The sequence below is a fragment of the Heteronotia binoei genome, chromosome 8 (genome assembly GCF_032191835.1).
Source record: "Heteronotia binoei isolate CCM8104 ecotype False Entrance Well chromosome 8, APGP_CSIRO_Hbin_v1, whole genome shotgun sequence".
Taxonomy (NCBI): domain Eukaryota; kingdom Metazoa; phylum Chordata; class Lepidosauria; order Squamata; family Gekkonidae; genus Heteronotia; species Heteronotia binoei.
The window spans coordinates 8473566-8496017 of NC_083230.1; the positions used below are offsets into that span (position 1 = coordinate 8473566).

The window sequence follows — 22452 nt, forward strand, 5'->3', positions numbered from 1 at the left end:
CGAAGAAGATAAACAGGTTTCCTACCTGTAACTGATGATCTTCGAGTGATCATCTGTGCATTCACACTACCCGCCCTCCTTCCCCTCTGCTGCCGGTCATGGTATCCTAGATAGGCGGTGGTGGGAAGGAACTGGCGTGATGTTCACGCCCAACGGGTGAGCATGCGCACTGGGGCTGTTGTGCATGCCCACCAGGGTCAGGCGGCGAAAAATCCCAGACTTTTGTATTACCAATCGGGGATCGGCGCTGGCGCTTCATCCCATGAGTGTGAATACACAGATGACCCCTCGAAGATCATCAGTTACAGGTAGGAAACCTGTTTTTTTGTTTTGTGCTTCAAATGGGATGCATGCCTCACTTTTACATGAAAATTCGCTATCCTTTGGGTAGGCATTCTCCATCCTACTGCTGAGTAGCCCTGAAATCCTTTGGGGTGGTATTCCCCCTCCTCTCCATGTGTGGGTTTTCCTTACTCTGACATACAATATGGTGGCTTTTCAAGCTGCCCTTGAGCTATTCTCATAGCATGCTATTCTGCCTGGTTTTCTGGGAGGTGGTGGGTTTTCTCAAGATGAAGATCATTCAAGTATACAAGAGCAAGGATTTGTACACATCTGACATTTATACCCAGTTTCTCAGTAAGCTCAGGCAGTTTGTTCTTTTGGGTTTTTTCTAAAAAATAGAAATAATATAGGGTGATATAAAAATCAGTTGGTACTATTAAATGAAAACAAACCATCACAATAAAATATTTTATTGCTCCCCCCTTTATTAGATTCTACGAATAATGGAGTCAATCTGGGAAGAAGAATCCTTGGATTTATGTTTACTGCCATATGGCTGTATTTCTACAGGAAATAAAATAGGTAAGGGCCCTTAAAATCAGGCTTTCACTCTTCATTGCACTGCGCATGGGATGTAATGTTTGGATTTGTATTGGTTACTGGTTTGTTATACATCCTTCATGTTTGATTCTTTCTTACACTAGAACGATGTTCCATGAAGAGGAATGTGAATGAAGGAAATTAAATTACATCCTAAAAATAACTTTCAGTTCTCAAGTTCTGCAGTACTTCATATATGTCCTCTGTACATTGTGTGTATTCTTCAACCAGCTCTTGATCTGTGAAGTAGATATTGGTTAACTTTAATATCACATGAATGGACATCTTCTTTAGAAATTCTTTATCACCATCCAAAGAAAAAAATGCCTCAGATTCTTCTCTGGCTGTTTTTTCTCTTGAAGTTCTCCCCCTCCTTTTCCTGCCCTGTTGCCAGGCAACCCCACGCCCAGCCTCCCTGTAGGAAGCACCTCCTGTAGAGTCTTTAGGCTAGGCCCAATATGCTGGTGAAAGCACGTTGCATAGTTTAAAGAACAAGCATTTTTACAATGCTTACATATGTAACTCACCCTGATCTGGATGATCCACACTAGGTCTAATCTTGTCAAATCTTGGAAGCGAAGTAGGGTTGCTTGGATGGGAGACCACCAAGGAAGTCCAGGATTGCCATACAGAGGCGAGTAATGGCAAACCACCTGTTTCACGCCTTGAAAACTCTACAGGGTTGCCATATGTTGGCTGTGGCTTGACACCACTTTCCAACATGCAGGCTGCATCTATTGCAGTTGCCACTGGGGGAGTGCAGTTATTCCCTCAGCTAATGTCTTCAGTACCACTGAGCACATTCCATGGACACACATTGATCATTGCATGTGATGTCCCTGGTGATCTGTGACATCTTTCCCAAATCAAGACCTGGTTTGAGAATTCATGACAGTTTTAATTTTCTCAAGTTTAGGCACTGCACACCTGTATACCACTTGTGCAGAGGGGAGATCCAAGAGAAAACCACCAAAGACTGTCTCTGCCTTACAGTACCAATCCACTGTTTTGTGAATTCTACCCCCACCTTTAATTCTGATCTGTAAGCTCTTCATCTCTCTTGTTCCAGTACTTTGATCTTCCCCTTTCCCACTTAGCATGGGACCCACTAAGCTGTGAACACCTGACATGAAGAAGAGGAACCAGTGTAAAGACCTCACTGGTATCAAGGCCAGGACCATGAACAGCTAGAGTTGCCAGCTCCATGTTGGGAAATACCTGGAGATTTTGGGGGTGGAGCCTGACGAGAGTGGGATTTGGGGAAAGGAGAGACTTCAGTGGGGTATTGCCATAGACTCCACCTCCCAATGTCCATTTTCTCCAGGTGAACTAATCTTTGTCACCTGAAGATCAACGGTAATTCTGGAAGACCTGCAGCTACCACTTGTGAGTGGGAACCCTAAACAGAAGACCAAGCAAGTTGGATCAGGAAATGGAAACTGAGCACAAGGAAGTGATTAATACAGAGAAACAAACAAGCTTTCTGTTCCCACATAAACTCTCCCTTACTTTCTTCTCATCTAGCACAGCTGCTTCATCCATCCTTTAAAGCTCCCTGCCTGGCCTAGTGGCCCAGAGTCCCATTTACTCATGAAAGATCAGTTTTGTAGGGAGAGGGGACTCTGTTCTGCCAGCATATGCACAGAGCATTGGAGGCTCAGCCAGAAGGAGAAAGGGGTGGACAGGCTGGAGGAGGGAGAAGGCAAGGGAGAGCTTTCATGAACAGGAACTCTGCATGGAGCATTGAAGACTCTGCCAGACATGGGGGAAGAGAAGGAAAGGGGCCACTATTGCATAGAGGAGGGAAGTCTCTTAAGCCTTTCTGTCTTAAGTCCCCTGTGCCATGGGCATCTGTCCAGCTTCTTCCTCTCACTGTGGGTGTAAAGAAAGACAGAAGTCATAATGACCTTTACACATGAGCGCTTGCCACAGGTCCTTCCAAGAAGTAGGGGGAAGTGGCTCAGTAGAGACTTGTAGGGTTGCCAAGTCCAATTAAAGAAAAATCTGGGGACTTTGGGGGCGGAGCCAGGAGACTTTGGGGGTGGAGCCAGGAGACACTGGGGGTGGAGCCAGGAACAAGGGTGTGGCAAGCATAATTGAACTCCAAGGGAGTTCTGGCCATCACATTTAAAGGGGCAGCACACCTTTTAGAATGCCTTTCTTCCATAGGAAATAATTAAGGATAGGGGCACCATCTTTTGGGGCTCATAGAATTGGACCCTCTGGTCCAATCGTTTTGAAACTTGGGGGGTATTTTGGGGAGAGGCACTAGATGCTATACTAAAAATCTGGTGCCTCTACCTCAAAAAATAGCCCCCCCAGGGCCCCCAATACCCACGGATCAATTCCCTATTATTCCCTATGGGAATCATTCTCCATAGGGAATAATAGAGTGCCCAGTAGACATTTCCCTCCCTCCCCCACACTTTCTAAAGGGAGGGAGGGCCTCCATACCAGGGAATCCCCCTCCCTCTCTCACACACACACAAATACTTACTTGGTCTTCTTCCGGAGAACTGTGCCTGCTGAGAAAACGAAAGCAAAGAAGGGAGGGGCCGTTCTCCGAAGCCCTTCCTGTTTCCTCCTTCCTGCCCAGCCTTAAAGGGACAGGGATTTTACAAACTGCTCAGGAGCTCTACAACAGGAGCTCTATAGGTATGTTCTCCCCCCCCCACCCCACCCCCCGCTTCTCAATTTTTGAAGACCGGGAGATTAAGCTGGGAACCCAGAAGTCTCCCGCTAAAGCGGGGGGATTGGGAACCCTAGAGACTTGGGACCATGTTCCCTCTAAGCTGAGTTAGTGTGAGCCAGCTCACAAATTTTTAGCCTCCAGCTCACACCTTTTTGTCTCAGCTCAGGAAGGATGACCCCAGAGCACACTAATTAATGCAGTAGCTCACAGCTTTAATGCCGGTAGCTCACAAAGTAGAATTTTGGCTCACAGGACTCTGCAGCTTAGAGGGAACATTGCTTGGGACCCAGCAGGTGGGCCCTACAAAGACCATGGTGTGGGGCAAGGTTCAGGGCTAGCTCTGCTTTACCATTGTGTGAGTACCATGATTTGTCTTGGAAAGGTGTTTAGTTAAGAGGGATAGGTCTAAACCAAAGAGGAATCCTGAAAATACCAATATTATGGCATTTGTAGCAAAAGTCCAATAAATAGGTAGTAATAAAAATGAAACTTAAGGGTGTGACCCTGTGGTCCTACGTAGGGAAATGGAAGAACAGCCTGTAAAGTGGCTAGAGAAAAGCAACTATGGAAAGAGAGGAGGAGAACTTAGGTTCTGGCAGCGCTGTGAAAGGCCTAGGGAACTGCAAAAGAAACATAACATTTTGTATTTCAACATACAGGTTATCGTCTCCTTTAACGGTTCTTCTGTTTGAAAGCATTAGGGCAAGCTATATAATGAGAATATCACCATGTTTTCCTTTAATAGGAATGATAGAGATTGTAAAAGATGCTACAACAATTGCTAAAATCCAGCAAAGCACAGTTGGGAATACGGGAGCATTTAAGGATGAAGTACTAAACCAATGGCTCAAGGAGAAGTGCATCACTGAAGAAAAGGTAAGCACATTTGGCCTGCCTATCTTGGTTTTCAGTTTAGGACACTTGTTTTGTCTTTTTAGCAGACATTATTGTGTTTGGAATTGGATAGCAGTGAGCTCCCCCACCCCGAAGTATGAATCGTCTTTATTCTATTTAAAGGGATTTAAGAATGTCAGTGTGTGGTTATCTGACTTTGTATTAAGTATGCAATGCATATATGATAGTGTAAAGATTATTTTTAAACCCACTTAGATATAATGTCATTCTTTGCTTATTAGTGTTTTGGTTTCCCTTGATATTTTCAATTTGATATTTAATGAAAAGGATCAGGAGGAGGAAAATATAGCTGTAATTTTAATTACATGTAGTGAGCGCAGTGCTTGCAACAGATGAAATTGCTGTTCCTTGAAGGGAAGAATCCTCACTGAACTATTGTGAAAGCCAGAAGGGAAAATGAGAAGGATGCATGCTTTTTGTATCAGACTCTTGGGATTGTGGAAATCTTCAAAACATAGGAAGTATCTCAAGGTGTAGCTCTGTTTTCCCAAGACTAGACCCATTTTTCAGGAAAAAGTAGGGGAACATTCAGTACAGATTTATTTTTTTTAATCAACCTTCAGAATTAGTCCAAGGATCATCATAAATGATCAAAACAAGTACTTGTGTGGAAGTTGCTGGGACTTACCTGTGAAGGGGCATTCCCTTAACCAGGGCTCATCAACTTTTCTGAGCTTGCATCGTTGGAATTTTTACTGGAATAAGACCCAAGAAGGTGGGTGTAACTTCCAGATGGCTGCCACGGGGGGGGGGGGGGGAGCCAACCACAAAATGGCTGTTGTAGGAGGTGGAGCCAATTATTTTGGCTAGGATTGTGACCTAACATTACCCTCCTTGCATCATTTAAAAATGAATACTGTTTTAAAATATTTTCCTGCATACCCGTAAAGAAATACACACACACACACACACTTTGAGCTAGCTAAGAAACCCTCATCTGGCAGAATCTGTCTTTCATTTTACCCACAGGGTAACATTGTCAATTGATGCTAAAGGCAGGGTTGCCAGTTCCAGGTTGGGAAATATATGGAGATTTTTTTTGGTGGGGTGGAATGGGAGAGCACGGTTTGGGGATGGGAGGACTTCAATAGGGTATATACCACAGAGTCCCGCCTTCCAAAGTGTCCATTTTCTCCAGGCCATTTTCTCTATCACCTGGAGATCAGTTATAATAGCAGAAGGTCTCCAACCACCACCTGGAGGTTAACAGGAAAAAAACCCCCACAGCCGCTGTTAAGACCGCAGAACAGAAACACACACAAAGTCTTTCTCAATGACCAGTTTATGCTCAGTCTTCTTTTTTTTGTTGTTCATATGATATAGTTTGCGGTCCAAAACCAATATGCAATATTTATCCAAAATGAACCAAAACAATATGTGCATGTATACAGAAGTCCCAAGCATCAAAATCTAAAGGTATCTGAGATCCACAAAAATGCAGGTCTCATTCCTGCAAAAATGACCTCCTCTTCAATCATTATCTATACTTCCAGAGTTCCTTAAGGAGTAGACCCTTCTTCATGCAAAGTTCCAAAAGCCAAAAGATGACGTGTTTCTAGGTATTGTATGGCATTTTGATTTGATCTTTATCCAAACTGTATTTGCTTCTAAACGGGGCCTCATCTCAACATGCACATATTATTTTGTATCTCTGTGAATATTGCATATTGGTTTTGGATCATATGAACAACAACAAAAAAGGAGACTGAACATAGACTGACAGTTGAGAAAGACTTTATTGTGTGTATCCGTATAGTGTTTGTTTGTCTATGTTTAATTTGATTTATACCCCGCCCTCCCCGCCGAGACAAACTCAGTGGTCTTAACAGTGGCTGTGTTTTCCCCCCTGTTGACCTATACGTGTCCTCCCCCCCTTTTCTTTTGACTGATTGCAACCCCTGGTAGTTGGCAACCCTAGCTGAAGAACTGGTAAGAGATTATTGCAATAAGAAAGAGACCCTGGCCAGATTTTGATAGACCATAAATTCTTTTTGAAAAGGGCAAAATTTGATATCAACTTCCAGCTGAAAAATACAAAAGAAGTTCCAGACTAGTGCATAAAGCATTGTAGATGGGCTGCACGGTTGCGTTTGGTCAAAATCAAGCCCCACTGTATTTGCAGTATAGTACTGAACACGTGAACTACTCTACATAAAGCAACTGTTTCCAGGGGTGTCAACCATGTGGCCTGGGACTGAATCGGGCCTCCGGAGAGCTCCTATCAGGCCCCTGAGCAACTGGCTGTCATCTGCTTCCTTCTCCCTCTCTTGCTTCCTTCTGCACCTCAGCTTGCTTTGCAAAGCTTGCTCAATCGCACAGGAGTTACAGAGCAAAACCTTTATTTTCACCATTGGTTGAGGCTTCCCCCCCCCTCCTGGTCCACTGGGGAGGGAGGGAGAGAGCCAGAGCTTCCTTTGCTCAGTTCCCTGAATCCCGTGGGAGAAATACAAAGAAAGCACCTTTAAGACCAACAAGTGCTAAGGTTTTAAGCATGTTTTATTTTGTGGTTTGTTAAAAAAAATCTTTAGTCGTGTTTGTCTTTGACTTTTAAAAAGTTTATATCTCTGCTACGTCATCTTAAATAAGGACACACATGGCCCATTCCGACATGGCCCAGCCTGGCCTATCAGGACTCTGGCAGTTCAGTAACTCACACCAATCATGAGATAAGGTTAAGTTTATTACTGACAGTCATTAAGGCACGACAGGCTTTTGCAAAGACTAAAGCCTCTAGGCAGTATGGCCCCAATATATATGCACTGCAAAACTGTTACATATTTAATTAAAAGCGGGAAAGCTTGGTGGGGATCTTTGGGCAGGAGAGTACCCCCCTCCCTTCCAGTGTCCTGGGAATGCAGGTGGTTATCGCTCTTGCTTTAGCAATGGCCTTGAGGTGTTGTCTCAAGTTGGTAGAGTGTCTTCTATAATATGTTACCCAGATAACAGCAAGCGAAGTGTGGGGGAAGCAGATCAACCTGAACAATACCAGGTTTCACACCCGGTTCGAAATATTCAGCATATCAGACCACATTGCATCATGGCCAGGCACTTGACATTGCCCAACAGGGCCTCGTTTAGGTTAGATCTGGCCCTCATAACAAATGAGTTTGACACCCCTGGTTTATACTATGAACATCAAAAACTCAAGCAAAATCTGCACCACAATATAATGTGATAGAGAAGTAGTTGACGTTGGCATATAATAAGGAAGCATAGCATATAGAGCCCCATTATAATTTTTCAATAAAAGAAAGAATGAGGGAAAGAGATAAAACACGCAAAACAGAAGAAGCTGAAATGGTGGGAAAAGGAGAGTAAAAAAACAAAGACAGAAAGGAAGGCTGGAGGGAGGAAATCTCTCAGACATGCAAAGGGAAAGCGCAAGGGGAGAATTTAAAAAAAAAATACATAGGGAAAGCGGATGTGAAAGAGATAATACGGAATAGGAAGCTTGAGTGAGAAGGGTAATCTCAAGGTGGAGCGGAGGTCCATCAGTAGCTATTAGCCACAGCGTATTGTTGGAACTCTCTGTCTGGGGAGTGATGCTTTGTATTCTTTGTGCTTGTGGGGGGGGGGCAACAGGGGGAAGGCTTCTAGTGTCCTTGCCCCACTGTTGGACCTCCTGATGGCACCTGGGTTTTTTGGCCACTGTGTGACACAGAGTGTTGGACTGGATGGGTCACTGGCCTGATCCAACATGGCTTCTCTTATGATTTTATGAAGAAGAGAAGAAAAGGAAGGATTTCTCTGTCTCAGGCAGCCATTCCATCATTTCTTAACCACTCTCCTCCTTTACTGCCCCCATCCACTTTCCTTTTCTTTCCCACCCCCTAGACCAGTCAGTTTTGGTCGTGGACTGCAGAGCAGCACTTGGGAGAAGCAGCAGGCAGGACTCGGGTAGGGAGAGAAGATCTTTTCTGTCTCCTCCCACTCAGCCTGCTTCTTCCCAAGACTGCAATAGACAAGAGAAAGGCAACAGATTTGGTTGGAAAGGGGATTCCCCCCCCCCCTTTCCTTGCAAGTGTCAGCCAGCTTCCTCTCATCTGGAGCTCTGCTTGAGCAAAAATAGAAAGCTTTTCTCTCCCCTCCCATTGAGGTCATCCAGCTTGCTTTCCCAGGCTTCAGCAGCAGTTAGGATAAGAGCAAGCTGGTAGGTTTGCTCTGCAAGGGAAGGGTTTTTCTTTCCCTATATGCAGAGCCACTAGGCAGTTGCCTAGGGTGCCGGGAGGTGGGGGGCGGAGAATTGGGCTCTCCCTCCCCGGTGCCCATGGCAAATGCCTAGTTTGCCTGCCTCCCTCTCCCCCCCTCCCGCCGCCCTCCTCGCTCCCTCTGCAGCACTGCAAGCCAGCGCCACGCTTCATCTCCGTCGCCTCATCCCCACCCAGTCAAACCAAGCCTGCTCCTTACCAGCTTTAATGCGGCTTTTAATACTTTGAAGGGCCCACAAGAAGAGACTTCCCTTCCCCTCACTTCTGGGAGGGAGAGGGAGCGAACTCTCCTTCCGCAGGCCCTTCAGAGCATTAAAAGCCACGCCAGCTGCATTGAAGCTGGTAAGGAGCAGGCTCGACTTGACTCGACTCGGAGGGGGAGGGAAGGGCGACGAACCGCAGTGCTGGCTTGCAGCGCCGCATAGGAGAGGAGGCTGGGGGTGGCGGGGAGGTAAGGATCAGCCTGGGGGAGTGAGCGACTGAGCAGAAGGAGGGCGGCCACGGTGGGGGTGGTGGCCAAGGTGGGGGGGGACACGGAGCCTGCCTGGGGCGCCACATGCCCACAGGCCGGCGCTGCCTACATGTGCCACCTGACTTGGACTTGGGACAAGAAAGCTCACATGCTTGGAAGGGACAGGAAGGACTTTTCTCTCCCTCAATTCATGAAGAAAGCTGGCTTGTTGTGGTGTTGGGCTGTAGCAGAACTGGGGACCACTGGCTTGTGTGGTGGAGGGCTTTTCTCTCAGCTCCCCCCAGACCTGAATGAGGTATCCTTTAGAAGTTTGCCTTTTCTTTATTGCATATGATACACAGGCCCACACAGGTCAAGAGGTGCCCAGGCCACTTTCATTTTTAAGGCCTCCCCCAATAAATTAAAAGATGCAGAAGTGTGATAACAATGATACAAAACTAGTAGTATCAATGGCTCTAACCCATTTGTCATAAGCAGGGGACCAGGGAGGGCCTCTATAGGCTGCCACTACTCTGGTGCAGGTCTGTCTGGGAGGGCCCAAAGCACCCACCCAAACCCTCTATCTTCCTTCTCAGCAAATACCTTCTTCCGTGACCAAAGAGGCATGAGGACTCAGGCAGTATAACAATAATAAGTCTATTGTAAGTGCTCAAGAACAAACAAGTGGTTTTAAATTATTAATGAAAAAGGGAAAAACAGTAAAGGCGGTACAAAGAAAATAAAAGTCCTGATGCGACTAATTACACATTACCTCCTTCTGCTTACAACTCGCTCACCCCCTCTTTGGATGAGGGAACTCTCCTGCTGCAGCCTGTCTCCAGTTCAGTCTTTCTAGAGATAAGACTTCCTCCTCTCCAGCTAGGATTCTTATCCTTTCCTCCAAGGTCCCACTCCTCTATTCTCCATTGGGCAAGTTTCCCCTCCAAGACCCCTACCAATCAGAGGGACAGAAGGGATCCTGGGAGATGTAGGCCTGGTTGCTACTAATACAGGCTTCCCTGGAGCCTGTAAGCCACACTTGGCCTAGGATCATGACATCATCATACATACATTTGCAAACACAGGTTGTCTTACATTAAATTTCTAAGACATAAGCCTAAAATGCTATACATGCATGTCTGAAATTATGTTTAGGTCGACTTCCCATATATAAAGTACCTGCCTGCCGATGAACCCACATCCTGATGACTTTGACCAGTAGTTAATCTGGTCCTAATTATAACTATCGTATGCCAATGTGTGTAGTATAGCCAGGAGATTTTAAGATTGTCTGGCGGCCAGAAGTTCTATCTCGTGCTTTTAGTATTATGCAGCACTAGGTGGTGAGCTAGACTTTTTTTTTTAAAGGTAAGAGATGTTTCAGAGGTGGTTTGCTGGAGGTTTTCTATCCAAAAACTAGCCAAGGCTGACTTTGCTTAGCTCCTGAGATCTGATGAGATAAGTGTCAGCGGAGGGTTCATTGAAGTTTCAAAATGATCAGACTTGTCTTTGATGAAAAAAAAAACTAAGTTGCCTTTATTGATAACTACAATGTTACTCTCTACATGGATTCATTGGAACTGATAACACATAGCTTGAACCATTGGCATTTATGGATACACTTCAAAGGATTGGTGCTTTAAACTACTTCCCATAATAAAACTACAGTATGTCCCCGCAAGTAACACTTTCACATGCCCGCTTATCTTTCCCAGCGATGGTTACATCCCCCTCCCGGTGATGGCCTTGCTCCGTCCAGGAGGCGCCTGGGAAGCTGGCTGAGCATTCTGCACTTCAAAGGCTCGCCTGGCTTCTTAGAACTTTGGTAACAAATGTTCTCCCCCCCTCCCCCCCTTGTGCTATGCGGGCACTTTCGTTAGTAGCATAAAGATTTATTAAGCATTCAGGTTAGTAAGCAGTAATGAATAAATTCAGAAAGCAAATGCAACTTCAATGAAACATAGCCTGACAATAAGGCTAGCTTGGGCTAGCCAGATCAGGGTTAATCTGGCCCTACCTTGTTTACTCTGACTGGTGGCAGCTCTCCTGAGTGTCAGGCCAGGGGTATTTCCTAGTCAAGGGTTGAACTTGGGACTTTCTGCATTCAAAACATGTGCTGTAGTACTGGGCTATGGGCTTTTCCATTTATTTACTTAAAATATTTTATGGACATTTCTAGGTTCAGAAGTGGCTTACACACACATATGAAAATGTAACTGAACACAGAATGGAAACCAATTGTTGTAGTAAACTTGTGTTTTATAGTCTGTTTAAAACTGGATTGATTTGAGTCTGATTTGGAAAGTGGTAACGACTTCCCATTGTCTTTTGGAAGATGTTCTGTTAACCTCTCCATCCTGTTTGATCTCTCCTAAAACAGTCACAGCAGCCACCATTAAATCTTCAAGGTGGGATGGGGGTCTTTTGAAAACAAAAGCTTTATGTAACTGTTGATGTGTGGTTTTTTAAAAAGTTACGCGCTTGAATGGATGCAACTCAGCATTAAAGCTCAGTGTATCTTGGAAATTCCCAAGGAAGTCAAGTGGATTTTGAACTCCCCGCCATGTCGACCCTCTTTCCTATAGCTGCTTTCTTTAAATTATTAGTTTCAGACAGCAGTGGAGAGATTTGTGTACTCTTGTGCTGGTTACTGCGTGGCAACCTTTGTACTTGGAATTGGAGACAGGCACAATGACAATATAATGATTACAGAGTCAGGTGAGTATGTTGATGTTTTCATCTGCAGCAGATGTTTCAGTTAAAATCAGGTTTGGGGGTTAAGTCTTTCTTTCTCCAGTTACTCCTTAATATGTCTGTGTCTTTGCTCTCCACTTTCTTGGAACTCTTGTTTAAAATACTGCATCTTAAATCAAGTTAGAGCACAGCATTAAGACTGAACTTGGCTATCAGTGCAATGTATTTCATTGTCACTGGATCATTTCTGCATGATATTCTGTATTGTGTTTCTCTACAGTTTAGCAGTGTCTTTTTTCATTCTGCTACTTGGCAAGGGACAGAATTTTATGCCTTCAGTATGAGATTCTGCTTTGTTAGTTCAGATTGATATACAAAACAGACTTATCAGCTCCTGCATTGCCCCTCTCCTGTTGAATTAGGCAGTCTGCCAAAAAAAAAAAAAGGCTCATTACATTTTTATATGTTCCTGCTTCACCTTATTTTTATTTATTTTGATTTGATTTGATTTATATCCTGCCCTTCCCACCGAAGCAGGCTCAGGGCGGCTCACAGCATAAAATCCCAACAGACAGTTAAAATCAATAAGAATTAAAATGACACATTCAACAGTAAAACAAAATATTCAATAGTTAAAACAGTTAAGAACAGGATATTAGTTTGGTGCTATTTCAGTGGCGACGGCATATCTTTCAATTCCCTGAAATATAGGCGCTGTGTCAGTTAAACGCCAGCCGGAAGAGAACAGTCTTGCAGGCCCTGCGGAACTGCGCAAGGTTCCGCAAGGCCCTCACTTCCTCTGGCAGTTGATTCCACCAGCAGGGGGCTGCAATCAAGAAGGCCCTGTTTCTGGTGGTTTTTAATTTGGCCTCCTTCGGCCTGGGGATTACTAGGAGATTTTGTGATCCTGATCTGAGTACCCTCTGGGGAACATATGGGGAAAGATGGTCCCTAAGGTAGGCAGGTCCTAGACCATATAGGGCTTTAAAGGTGATAACCAGCACCTTGTAACAAATCTGGTATACTATTGGCAGCCAGTACAGTTCCCGCAGTCCTGGCTGAATGTGCTCCCACCTGGGAAGCCCCAATAACAGCCTGGCAGCCACGTTCTACAATAGCTACAGCTTCCAGGTTCGGCACAAGGGCAGCCCCATGTAGAGGGCATTACAGTAGTCCAGCCTTGAGGTGACCATTGCATGGATCACTGTTGCCAGGTCGCCGTGCTCCAGGAAGAGGACCAACTGCCTTGCCCTCCTAAGATGGAAAAAAGCGGATTTAGCAGTGGCTGCTATTTGGGCCTCCATTGTCAAGGCAGGCTCCAGTAGTACCCCCAAGCTCTTGACCTTGTGTGCCATTGTTAGTGGCGCACCATCAAGTGCCGGTGGGGGAATTTCCCTACTCAGACCACCGCAACTCAGGCAAAGGACCTCTGTCTTCGCTGGATTGAGCTTCAGTCTACTCAGCCTAAGCCATCCGGCCACAGCTTGTAGTGCCAGGTCCAGATTTTCTGGGACACAGTCAGGCCGTCCGTCCATCAGTAGATAGAGCTGGGTGTCTTCAGTGTACTGGTGACAACCCAACCCATACCTCTGGGCAAGGGGGCACATATAGATGTTGAACAACATCGGGGAGAGCACTGCCCCCTGAGGCACCCCGCACTCAAGTGCGTGCCTCTGGGACAGTTCACCCCCAATCGCCACCCTTTGTCCCCGACCATCTAGGAAGGAGGAAAGCCATTGCAAGGCCATCCCCTGAATCCCTGTGTCGGCGAGAAGGCAGGTCAGCAACTGATGGTTGACTTTATCGAACACCGGCAATAGGATCAACAACATCAGTACTGCTGAGCCGCCTCAATCCAGATGCTACTGGAGGTCATCCACCAGGGCAACCAGCACCGTCTTCGTCCCATGACCTGGGCGAAAGCCGGACTGGTGAGGTTCTAGGACAGAGACAGTGCTGGTCACCCTGGTGGATGACCTCCAGTTAAAATACAAAACTGCTCCATGGCTTGGGTAAGTGAAGTATGTTGTTGAGCTTATGGTTACTAGAGGTGAATCTCATAGCTAGCTTTTTTCTCCATACAAGCTTGGATTAGTCCATTTTTTTCTGGAGCTCTTCTCCAGAGAGAATAATATATATGTCTGTTTATAGAGCAGTACAGCTGCTACAGATGTCTTCTGTCACCTCTTAGAATGTGAGGTCTAACCTTACCCTCAAAGATCCTTACAAACACAAAACAGGAGCAAAATCTGCAGAGTGCAATTATTATGTTACAGAAAAGTAAATCATGACAAAAGTAGAGAGCCACTTTATTAGAAAGGTAAATATAGAAGAGAGGTTGAAGATGGTTAAGGTTTTGTAGGAAGCCATATTAGATGTACTGGTGGAAATTCTATTCAGCCCAAAGAATTTTTAATGAGTCAGTTTTGTAATACCAATTTCTTTTTCATAAGGTAATCTCTTTCATATCGATTTTGGCCATATTCTTGGAAATTACAAAAGCTTCCTTGGAATTAATAAGGAAAGAGTTCCATTTGTGTTGACTCCGGATTTTCTTTTTGTCATGGGATCCTCTGGGAAGAAAACAAGCCCCCACTTTCAAAATTTTCAGGTAAAGAAGCATAATGCAAGCAAGCGGGGATGATCTTTTAGGAACGAAGCGCAGTGGACTCAAAAGAGATACACGTTACCATCCCAGTTTGTTAAACTAAGTAAATATGAACTGTGCTTGCTAACATTTAATCTAATAGACACAAGATGATGGAGAAAGGAAATGATGAAAGAATGAGTTCTCTGAAGGCTGTGCACTTCTCTCTGTCTGATGTCTTTTTTTAAAAAAAAGATAATAGCAGGTTATCTCACAGCAGCAAGACTCCACACCTCACCTGATGCCACATGGGGTGAATATTCCTTTGCTAACTCTGAATCCTGGCACACTCTAGCCCTGTGCAAACAATGCACCTGCTTGATGGCTGACTGCTTGGGGAGAAAGAGTGGGCACAAGTGCATTGCCTCCGCACAATTTCCTGTTCTGTATGGAGCAAGCAGAGGATTCATCTACTCGTATGCTCCTTTCCCCTGATCAGCAACTCTGCTTTTCAAGCATTCTTTCCTGCCCACTGGTCCGCAGGCCTCTGCATTCTTTTCTCATCTGCACTCACAGATGCCTGCCCTGCCCATTTGCCCATTCGCTGACAATGTTTGGCAGTGAATGCGGCTGGGATCACAAATGACAGAGTGCATGAAAGCAGGTGGTTGGGGAAGGGCGTTGGGCAGCAGGGAGGTGCATGGTCAGTACCAGTGGGCCCTGCCCAAAGCCCTGGAGCCTGACAGCTTCCCTACCTCAGGGATGTTGATACTGGCCCAGGGCTGGCCTGCAGTCAGTCAACATGTGGACATGTCACCTGTGCGAGTTTTCTTTGAGCGCTTTAGCTCATTTTCCCAGGGACATATATATGCTGTGAATGTTTGTAAACAGGTGCAATGATAGATAATTTTCATGTTTTTGAGATTGAATTCAGGACTTAAAATGGTGTGGAAATCTGTCTTGAAAAGCTCTACATGGGGACGCTGAAATTCTGACTGCTTCCGGTGTCCTGGGAGTTTCCATTCAGTAACTGCAATAATTTTTCTTTAAGCACTTAGTTGTGTGTATGTGTATATATACATAGGGGTTGTTTTGTAGAAAAATAGGAGGTGGAGCTCATTATCATAACTCATTAACATATGCTCCCCTCAGCTTAAAGCAACCTGATGCAAGAAAGGAGAGCCCTGGGTGAGCGAGGCCTGCTTGGGCTGGCTAGAGATCCAGCCAGCCCAAGCAGGCCTCGCTCGCCTGGGGCTCTCCTAGGCCACCCCCCCCCCCGGTCAAAAGGCCAGCAAGCCCAAAAGCACATAAGAAGTGGAGAAAGGGCGATGCGGGCTTCTCCAGAGGTTAATGAGGACTGCTAGGGGTGTGGCAAAGCCCCTGGTGGCTGGCTGGCTGCCCACTCTCCTAATCCAGGGATTGTTATGCAACTGCACCTACTATTCAATGGACAAGGTAGGTGGGGAGGAAGAGGGGGAACTGTCAGAAAGGTTCAGGAGCTGCGCTCCTGCTGAATTTGAGGCCTGAGTTTGTATACGTATATACATACATATATTTATATATAAATATATATAAAAATAATCACAAATTCCTCAGCGAGATCAGAAATGGCAAATAATCTTCCTGGAAACAGTGCATGCCTGTACCACTAAACCTCATGAGCAGTGCACAGTTGTAATAAAGGAGTAGATGCACTTATATCCCGCAAATAGTTCATTAGTTAGGCGACTTTGGGTCAGTCACACATTCTTAGCCTAACCTACCTCATAGGGTTTGTCCCTGAGTATAAAATGGAGGAGAGGAGAATGATGTGAACCACTGTGGATCTCCTCTGGGGAGAAAGTCAGCGTATAATCAATCAATCAATCAATCAACCTTAAATGGCATATAAAAACAGGTTAGGAAACAATGGGTTAAGAAACAATAAATAGGTTAAGATACTGTACATCAGGATTAAAACACAGTTACATAAAATCACAGTTAAATGAAACAACAAGACTGTTCCTTGTCTTGACGAATCTTTTTGGCCCAGTACAGAAATGAGGCAGTATTCACAGTTATGTCAGGAGTATAAATTAAGTAAATAATAAACTCAGGATAATAGAATTGGCCAAGAACCTTAGACGGCACTCTGCATGAATAGAGCTCGTTCCCTCGAACTTATCCAGAACTGTCTTCAACTTTACCATGTTTCTTGCTATAGAAATAAATGTGGAAAAGTTTCTGAGATGCTGTTTTGTGTGTTTTCCAGCCACATTATGCTCTATCAGTACACAGTTATGCATACTGAAGCTGCAAAATGCACGCATTGCCGTTTTTCATTAGAAACAGAAGTGTGTACTGTGCTTTTCCAGTACATGAGTGCCAGAAACATAATGCCTGGAGAGGGCATTATGTCTGAAAGTTCATTAGTGTGGAAGAACTCACATCAGCGTCGTCTTCATCCAACAACTGGATGACATAAAGGGGAGTCTTCATTTGGAACTCAGCGGCATTTCTGAGCCCTTCGATTCACAGTCATACTAATATGAGAACTTTCCTCCCCTTTTTATAGGCTATCTGTGTCAGGGCTTACCTGGCACTTCGGAATCACACGAGCCTCCTCATCATCCTGTTTGCTATGATGCTAATGACTGGCATGCCTCAGCTAACTAGCAAAGAAGATATTGAATACATCCGCGATGCCCTGACAGTGGGGAAAAACGATGACGATGCTAAAAGATATTTCCTCGACCAGATAGAAGTTTGTAGGGACAAAGGTTGGACGGTGCAGTTCAACTGGTTTCTACACCTGGTGCTGGGAATCAAACAAGGGGTCGAAAAACATTCTGCCTGAGGGCGCTGTGTAAACAAGAGGACTACGAGCTTTTGAGGGCTCATAATTTTTCAACTCAGGCTTCTGAGGGCTTTTTTTTTTTTTTGCTTTCTTAGAAACAACATGTCTTCTTACAGAATCTCATTTTGGTAGCCGCTGGCTCTACACAGGGATAATTTATTTAATGCAAACAAAGTTCTACTGATCCTTGCATTTTTCCTGCTGCCCTTAATCGTCATTAAATACGATGTGGAACTTCCGAAGCGCTACTTCATATTTTTGGTAATTAACTTACTGTTGTGTTTTAACAATTTATTAATAACACATGGTTACAATATTTAATTATCTTTTTCTTATACTAAACCATATGATATTTCACCCCCCCCCTCCCTCCAATATTGACTTCCCCAAAGTTATAAATTTGAATTCAATTCTAAAGGTACCACTAATCTATCAAAATATAATACTTTTAGTTACTACTAAAAAATTGTCCAGTATCTTTTTATGTCCCACTCTTTCTCCATATATCCTTTGAATTTCTTCCACTCCTTTTTGAATAAGTCTAAGTCAGGTAATTAACTTACTGTTGATGTTTAGAGGGGAAAGAAAAGCCATTTGGCGGGATCTGGCCTTCTGAGACGTTACTGTTCAGAATAATGTTAAAAGCAGAGCATTCTGTTTTCTTCCTTAAGAGCTATTTTTGTTGCAGTAGTAAATTGTACTCTCTTAGTACTTCTAAATACTATCTCTTTGTTTTGTAATAGTAGCAAAATTCAGAACATAAGAAGAGCCATACTGGATCAGATCCAGGGTACATCTAGTTCAGCCTTCTATTCATGCAGTGGCCAACCAGATACATGTAGGAAGCCTGGAAACAGGAAGACTTGTAACAGCATCATCCTTTCTCTGCTCAACCGATTTAAGGACAAATACCTCTGGTAGTGGAGGGAGTAGATGTCCATCATGATGCTTGGGGTGCCTTCCCTTCCCTTAACCACGCTCCATTTCAAACCTCACCCCACTTCTCCTTTGGGCTGATCTGTGTGGGTGGTTGTCTGGTTCCAGAGTTAGGTTGAGCCATATGATATGGGGTGCTTGGCTCCTGGGCCCCAGGCAGGGCAGGCGCATTGGCCCTGCCCAGTTACTGCATTGCACATAGGGGGAGGGCTATGCTATGGGTTGCTCCCGGGCCCCAGGCGGGAGGGTTGGCTCTGCCCAGCAGTCACCATGCCAGTGAAGGTTGGGCCAAGGAAGAAACAGCCACCCATAACACTATGGGTGAGTCCTGGGCCCCTGGTGGGATGGAGGGTTGGCCTTGCCCAATTATCACATTGGGTGTAGGGGAGGGTGACAGCACCACCCGCTACACTGTAGGTGGGTCCTGGGCAAGACGGAAGGGTTGGCCCTGCCTAGTTATCATGTTGTCTGTAAGGTGAGCCATATGGTGAGGGAGAGTGGACCCTGGGAAACACAGCCATCTGCTTGGGGGTGGCTCCCAGGCTCCAGGGAGTGTGGGAGAATTTGCCTTGCCCAGTAGTCACCATGTCAGTAGTGGACGGGTGGGCCCAGGGAGAAAACAGTCACCCACAAGCAGCTCCCAGACCCCAGGTGGGGCAGAATGGTTGGCCCCACCCAGTAATCACTTTGACAGTCCACAGAGGGAGGGGGGGCAATTAAAAGCAGGGTGGATTTGTCCTGCCCAGTGATCACATTTTCACTCTTGAATCCACACCAAAAAGCACTTTCCTGGGGGCACCTTGTTTGGAGGTCCATAACTCTGATCCTGGTCCCCCAAGTTCAACCTGCACAAAACATGTGGGACATGTGGAGGGGCATCCCGGGGAGGTACTCTGAATTGGATGCCTCTAGCTCACCAAGAGTGTGTTCTGTACACCTGCCTGACATTCCCTGAAAAGCTCTTTCTTGGGGTGCCTTGTTTGGGGTTCTGTAACTTGGACCCCCAATGGCCAGCCTTCACCATAGCTGGTGGTCAGGTAGAGGAGAGCCAGCTAGAGATGCCCTGTGATTATGGAGCCTCTAGGACCCTGTGGGGGGCATCTCCTGCACAAACCAGTTCCTGGTTCATTCCCATCCCTAGCTATTGCCACATTCTGTGAACACATGCTTCCTTTTGTCTGTGTTTAGTCTCCCAATCTTCAGCTTCAGTGGATGACCTTGGGTTCTAATATTATGGGAGAGGCTGTCCATTCTCACCATGCCATGCAGAATTTTATAAACCTGTATCATGTCATAGTTAATAATAATAATAATAATAATAATAATAAATTATTCTTATATCCCGCCCTCCCCCGCCGAAGCGGGCTCAGGGCGGCTCACATGACATGGTTTACACCATGATTACACTAAAATCCATCAATACATTAAAACAATTAAATAGTTAAATACAATTCAGATTAAGTTAAATAACAATTAAAATTTTATCAAGTATAAATTAAAGTGCCACAGTTCAGAATGTGTATAGGATGGCTAGGTGTCATCTCCGGGTGCCATCTTAAATGCGAGTTGACAGAGGGTGGTTTTGCAAGCCCTGCGAAATTGGTTTAGGTCTCGCAGGGCTCGCACCTCCTCTGGTAGTTGGTTCCACCATTTGGGAACCATTGTGGAGAAGGCCTGCTCTCTTGTTACTTTCAATCTGGCCTCTCTTGGTCCAGGGATTCGTAGTAGGTTTTGTGAACTAGATCTCAGTGCTCTCTGGGGAACATATGGAGAGAGGCGGTCCCTAAGGTAGGCAGGTCCTCGGCCATATAGGGCTTTAAAGGTCATAACCAGCACCTTGTAATGAACTCGGTACACAATCGGCAGCCAGTGCAGCTCACGCAGCCTAGGCTGCACGTGTTCCCACCGTGGTAGTCCCACTAACAGCCTGGCCGCTGCATTCTGCACTAGCTGCCTTTTTTCTAGGGTAGACAGCCCTCAGTGTCATAGGATAGCCGCTCTAACTCTCCTGATAATTTCAGTTGCTCTTTTCCAAGCTCTACAATATCCCTTTTCTGGTGCGGGGAACACAGCAGTACACAGTATTCCAAGTGTGGTCTCACCAGGGATTTTGTATAAGGATAGGATGAAAGCAGCAGTTTTATTCTATGTTCCTGTGTCCAGTTATGGCAAGCATGGGATTTGCCTTTCTTCACAACAGCCACACGTGGGGTTGACGTTTTCATCAAGCTATTCACTGCCATCCCAAGATCTGTTCCTTCTTCTGTTGCTGCCAGCTTAGATCCCATCAGTGCATATGTGAAGTTGGTATTAATTGCCCCAATATGCATCACTTCATTGAATCTCATTTGCCATTTTAATGCTCCAGTTTGAAGAGATCCTTCTGGAGCTCTTCATAATGTGTTTTTGTCTTTAACCACCCTAAATAATTTGGTGTTATCTGCAAGTGTGGTCACTTCACTACTCACCCCTAACTCCAGGTCATTTATGAATAAGTTGGAAAACACTAGTTTAAAGATATACAGCTACTGGGGACACAATGGAAGGTAAACCAGTGCCATGACCCAGATATGTAATACAGGCACAGGCTGTGGCTTGAACTTGCTTAGAAACCTTTGCGCAGTGGAGTCTTCATTAATGTTGTTACCAACAGCTTTTTCAACTGTCTTGGCTTTCAAAAGTGGTTTGCCATGCGGCTTGGGGAGCTGCGGTTGGAAGACCTAAATATTTAAAGCTTCCTTGGTCATGCATACCTTTGGAGTGGAGTGTCATCAATATGCAGATTTTGTTATCCAGGCCTCCAGATGTGTCCATCTTGGTTCTGAGTTAGTGCTTTGAGGCTGTGATCAGACAGCTAAAGCAGAACAAACTGAAGCTGAATTCAGACAAGAAAGAGATAACGCTGGTCAGGAAGGCTGATATTCTAGAGGGACTAAATCCGTTTGTCCTAGATGGATTGTCATTGGCTTTTTCAGAGCAGGTTAAGAGCTTGGAAGTGCTCATGGACTTTGTTTTGCTGTTCAAAAAGCAGGTCGGCATAGTGGCCAGAGGTGCCTTCCATTAGCTGCATCTGATTCACCAACTTCCTTATTACCTAGCCTCAGCTGATCTGACCACTCTGATCCATGTTTCTGTAACTTCACAGTTGGGTTATTGCAACACATTCTTTGTGGGGCTGCCCTTGAAGACAACCTGAAAACTATAAGTGGTCCAGATGTGGCAGCTTGATTGCCGTTGGGCTAGCCACTGGGAACATACGTTGCTCATTTTGAAACAGCTTTACTGGCTGCCAGTCTGTTTGCAAGTTCAATTCAAGGTGCTGGTTGTGTCCTTTAAAGTGTTTCATGACCCTCATATCTGAAGGACTGTCTTCTTCCACACGTCCCTGTTGTCAACTGTGGTTATCAGGCAACTATCTGTTAGCTATCTCTCTACTTAGGGTGGCTTTTTCCATTGTGGCCCCACCTCTGTGAAATGGACTCCCTGAAGAGGTGAGATGGGGCCCTCCCTGCAGATTTTCAGGAGGTGCTGCAACGCCTGTCTTCCATGAGTTTGTAGAGGTTTAAATGACAGGCAACTTTTAAGGAGGGAGGGATTTGGGGCTCGCTATTTTATCTTTCTCATTATTTCTCATAATGGATTCAGTCTAATTGACTACTTTTTAGGCTCATCTAATCTAGTCTCAATGGTTAGGGGATTGTGTGTTGAACCCTTTTATTTAGGTGATCATCTTCCACTCTCAACAACATGGCTAATTAATCCTTTAGGCACAAGTTCCCTGAAATATAATCTAATTCAGGAGATCTCCTCCACAATAGCAAGAAAGTGGACTCCTCAGTATGAATTGGAAGTTAATACCTTATTGTCCTCAGATTCAATAAAGAGGCTAACTTTGGAAATAATAGATGACCCTGATCCAGCATTTAGTCTTAAAAGCATTGGGGGACCTTTTGACAGCCTTTAAATAAATTTTTGAAGCATCTAAGTGTCCCTTTAAATCTAGGGGAAAGCATGCTTGGTATGATGGGGAATGTCACCAGCTAAAGAGGGCTGTCCAGAGGTTAGGTAGGAGTTTTAAGATCCCTACTTCAGCTTAAAAGGGTTTACAGAAATCTAATAAAAACTAAAAACACCAGCACATACAAAAAGAATGGGATCTTCTTATTGATGCCTCCAGGAGGAAGGATGCAAAACGATTCTGGTCCCTGGTTTCTAAAGCAGGTTACCAATCTAGTATGAGGAATCCCA

General features: G+C 45.0%; 1 protein-coding gene across 3 annotated transcripts in view; it reads left to right on the plus strand.

Moving 5' to 3' along the window:
* Window positions 1-17507, plus strand: part of PIK3CG (phosphatidylinositol-4,5-bisphosphate 3-kinase catalytic subunit gamma) — a 53033-nt gene extending 35526 nt beyond the window's left edge. For all 3 annotated transcript variants that reach the window (XM_060244722.1, XM_060244723.1, XM_060244721.1), the window contains 5 exons: window positions 777-867; window positions 4323-4453; window positions 11758-11869; window positions 14299-14456; window positions 16987-17507. In XM_060244722.1, coding sequence (XP_060100705.1) covers window positions 777-867; window positions 4323-4453; window positions 11758-11869; window positions 14299-14456; window positions 16987-17268 — 774 coding nt within the window. In that variant the 3' untranslated portion in view covers window positions 17269-17507. The remainder of the gene's footprint in view (window positions 1-776; window positions 868-4322; window positions 4454-11757; window positions 11870-14298; window positions 14457-16986) is intronic.
* The last annotated feature ends 4945 nt before the right edge of the window (window positions 17508-22452 follow it).